Here is a 3,792-nt window from a genome sequence, read left to right on the forward strand (position 1 = left end):
TGCATGCATTCAAATGTATGGTACCTTTTGAAAACCAATTGTCATAATTCCTTTAATAGAACCCATTTTATTATGAAATCATTAATTTTTAATAAAACCAATTTTATTACTTAATAATTTCTAAGGAATCAGTTTTATGCAAGTTGTTGATTTTAATTGTTAATATCCATATCCAAATATGATAAAACAAAACCATAAATCAACCACACGAGCATAAATAATAACCATAAGTCCATAACCATAGCCACCTAAATTGACAACACTTGTTGACCGAAACAAGTGTGTCATAAGGTCTCTCCTAAGGGACGCACATGACACAAGGTATGAGATGGTGAACTCCCATTTGACTCCGCACCCATATGCTTCAAGTGTCCACCTCTTGTTGTGATCCTTTCTCTTTATTTGGGCTTCCATTTAAACTCCATCCAAAGTGGTATTGTAGTTGCATCTTCCTTTACAAAATATATCCTAATACATGTTTCTAGTAAAAGAAATACAACTATTCTACTTATTATTACAAACCATTTGAAATGAATAAATAGATTACAAACCCGAATAAAGAATATTACAACCAAATGTATAAATCACTACACATCACTTCAATATACATAAGATCATGGCTACATTATGAACATCCAAACAAGCAGCTCAACCTTTGACCAAAATAGTTCCCCTTTGACCCATCAGTTCTCGGCCAGAAAGAGGGTTTTCGGCCAGAAGACCAAAGCTTTAGAGTTTTTGGCCCGAAGATTTCGGTCACCCGAGAACCTGGAGTTCTCGGCCAAGACCGAGAACTATGGTTCACAACCATGAGTTCTCGGTCCAACCGAGAACGCGTTTTCGGTCAATCGAGAACCATGGTTCACAACCATGAGTTCTCGGCCAGAACCGAGAATGGGTCTTTTGGTGTTTTCGGCCAGACCGAGAACCATGGTTTCCAAACAAGAGTTCTCAGCCAGAGCTGAAGAACACAAATTCTGTCCAAACAAAATTTGTCATCCAAATGACTTAATTTTTTTCAGATTTCCACATGCATGTTGTGGTACAATCTTGAAAAACCATGGGGCAACCAATATGCCTAAAGTTTTCGGCCAATATGGTAAAAAATACTATAAAACCCGAACACTTTAGATCCCATTTTTGAAGCATGTAATCGTTTAAGCGGCTCTTGATGCCACTGTTGGGTTTACCAATAAAAATAAAACTCGTTTTATATTAAAACCCAATCCAGGATCCATATACAATATACACACTATCAAGAATAACCATAGGGTGTTAGCGTACATACCTTCAAATATCCAGAAATATGAAGAGGATGAAGATGTGAATGACGAGATTCCAATGAAGGAAGTCCTCAAGCTTGTATACCCGTACAAGTTTCCAACAAACACCCAAGTTGCTAGGATCTTACACTTTGCTTAATCTCTTGTTCTTCCTCTTGTGTTTCGGTCGAAAGAAGAGAGAAGGAAGAGAGTTTGTGTGTGAGAGAGAGTGTAGAGTGTATTCCCAAGAATTATGATTCACCACTCAAAATGTTTGCATGTATTGGAAAACACAAACAGAAGAGAGAAAGGGGAGGAGGGGCCGGCCCCCAAAGGGGTCCCCCCCCTAAAAAAAACTCAAACTCATCTTTTGTCTATTTTTCCTTATACATATTTGTTATATATCCAGATAAATAACATCTCTCATATATAAATTATCCATATAATTTATTTATCACAAAAGTGCAAATATTTAGAAATCCATTTTTCCAAATATTATAAGTGTTGATATTTATTAATTAGATCATATCTAATAATAAATATCATGGTGTTTTTCTAACTTGTTATTGGGTATGACCCAACTTGGATCATAACGAACTAGCCACATCAACTCAAATATGTGTCTTGGGCAGATCGAATCCAACACGATGGGGTATGAATGGACGTCATCGCGTATCGCGATGACGTCACAGTGTTAGGAATGTCACAAAGCATAGCGATACGCGATGGAGATGTTGCTAAGGTCATTGTGTATCGCTATGGGCCTTTTTCACAGAAAGTTTTGCTCGAAAACGGGTCCGGACATTTTCTGACCCGACCATCTTTCGGCATCCCGACATCACCATGAACACGTTTTCGAACTCAAAACATACTTTTCGTACCTAGAAAGACGTGTAATTGACCAAATTCATACCGAACTTCATGAAATTGCAAGTCCATCAACAAACTTCCCCACACTTGATGTTTGCTGCATAAAACTCAGGACAACAATCAATACATGACTCAACAAAATGAAAAAACAAACTGGACAGACACTTGCAAACCCCGGGTTGCCTCCTGTAAGCGCCGAATTTCATATCTACAGCTCGACAATGCCTTGAACACTCAATTGTCTTCATAAACCGGTGAGGTCACAATGAAATTCACCGATTCCTTGTCCATCTTATGAATGTCTTTAATTTCCAAGTATGGCTTCAATCTATAGCCATTCACCACTTGCCTCACATGGTCGTCAAAATATTCAATCTCATATTGACCATGGTGTCTAACTCTCACAACCAAATATGGACCCGTCCACTTATTTTTCAACTTACCTGGAAAAAGCTTCATTCTCGTGTTGTATAACCAAACCTTTTGTCCAACTTCGAAGTTCTTCAATCGGATTTCAGCACCATGGACCTTTTTCATATTTGACTTGTAAGCGAATGCACAATGGTATGCCTCGTCCGTTAACTCACCAATTTCACACAAAGCCAACTTCCTTGCCTTGCCATGTGAATTCGGGAATGGGCCCATGAAATCAATCCCCCAAACATCAAAAATATCAACTACTAGGATCGGGTTCAAGGGCATCTCATCCTTCTTAGAAATGCTCCCGAGTTGTTGACACTTTAAATAGTGTGTCGCGAACTCATGAGCATCTTTAAACAACGATGGCCAAAAGAAGCTACTCGTAAGGACTTTATAGCAGTTTTCTGGCCACTAAAGTGACCCCCACACGCAGACGAGTGTGCGTGTTCCAACACGGATCTGACATCTTCCTCGGGTATGCATCGTCTGATCATCTGATCTGCACCAATTTTAAAGAAGTCCGGGTCATCCCAAATGTACTGTTCGGCTTGTGACATAAAATGCTTTTTCTTTCTCCTTGGCCAATGCTCCGGTATATCACCTGAAACTTTAAAATTAACAATATGAGCAAACCAGGGATTCTGTGAGACTGCCAAGATGTGTATAGCCGAGAAGGACTCATTAATGGGCCCGTACTTGTCTCCATCTTCCACCATAATTCGGGAAAAGTGATCTGCAACAACATTCTCACTTCCTTTCTTGTCCCGAATCTTATGAGCCATCTTATGAGCCTCAGTTTTGCATCCTTTTTTTCCATAAGGTACCTAACTGCAGAGTTGTTAGAACAAATAATTACTTTACTACCCCAAATATAAGACCGGAATTTATCTAGAGTATATACTACTGCTAGTAACTCCTTCTCGGTTGTTGTGTAATTCAATTGGGCATCCGAGAGGGTTTTACTAGCATAGTATATGGCAACGGGTTTCTTGTCAACCCGTTGACCCAAAACAGCCCCAACCGCATAATCACTTGCATCACACATTTTTTCAAAAGGTAAATTCCAATCGGGCGATTGCAAGATCGGGGCTTCAACTAATTTCAAATTCAAAATTTCAAAGGCTTTAGCACATTCCTCATTAAAATCAAACGGGGCATCCTTTAACAATAAATTACATACGGGTTTGGTAATATCACTAAAACCCTTAATGAATCGTCTATAAAACCCGACATGCCCCAA

The 3,792-nt window shown here is 39.0% G+C and overlaps 1 protein-coding gene across 1 annotated transcript; it reads right to left on the reverse strand.

Moving 5' to 3' along the window:
• Positions 1-2,366: 2,366 nt before the first annotated feature.
• LOC143538332 (uncharacterized) lies at positions 2,367-2,777 on the reverse strand. Its single transcript, XM_077031912.1, has one exon. It carries the CDS (start codon positions 2,775-2,777, stop codon positions 2,367-2,369), a length of 411 nt encoding a protein of 136 aa, XP_076888027.1.
• Between the last annotated feature and the right edge of the window lie 1,015 nt (positions 2,778-3,792).

This window comes from Bidens hawaiensis, unplaced genomic scaffold (genome assembly GCF_021521415.1).
Source record: "Bidens hawaiensis isolate Kalapana, Puna unplaced genomic scaffold, B.hawaiensis_p1.1 tig00011607_1, whole genome shotgun sequence".
NCBI lineage: Eukaryota > Viridiplantae > Streptophyta > Magnoliopsida > Asterales > Asteraceae > Bidens > Bidens hawaiensis.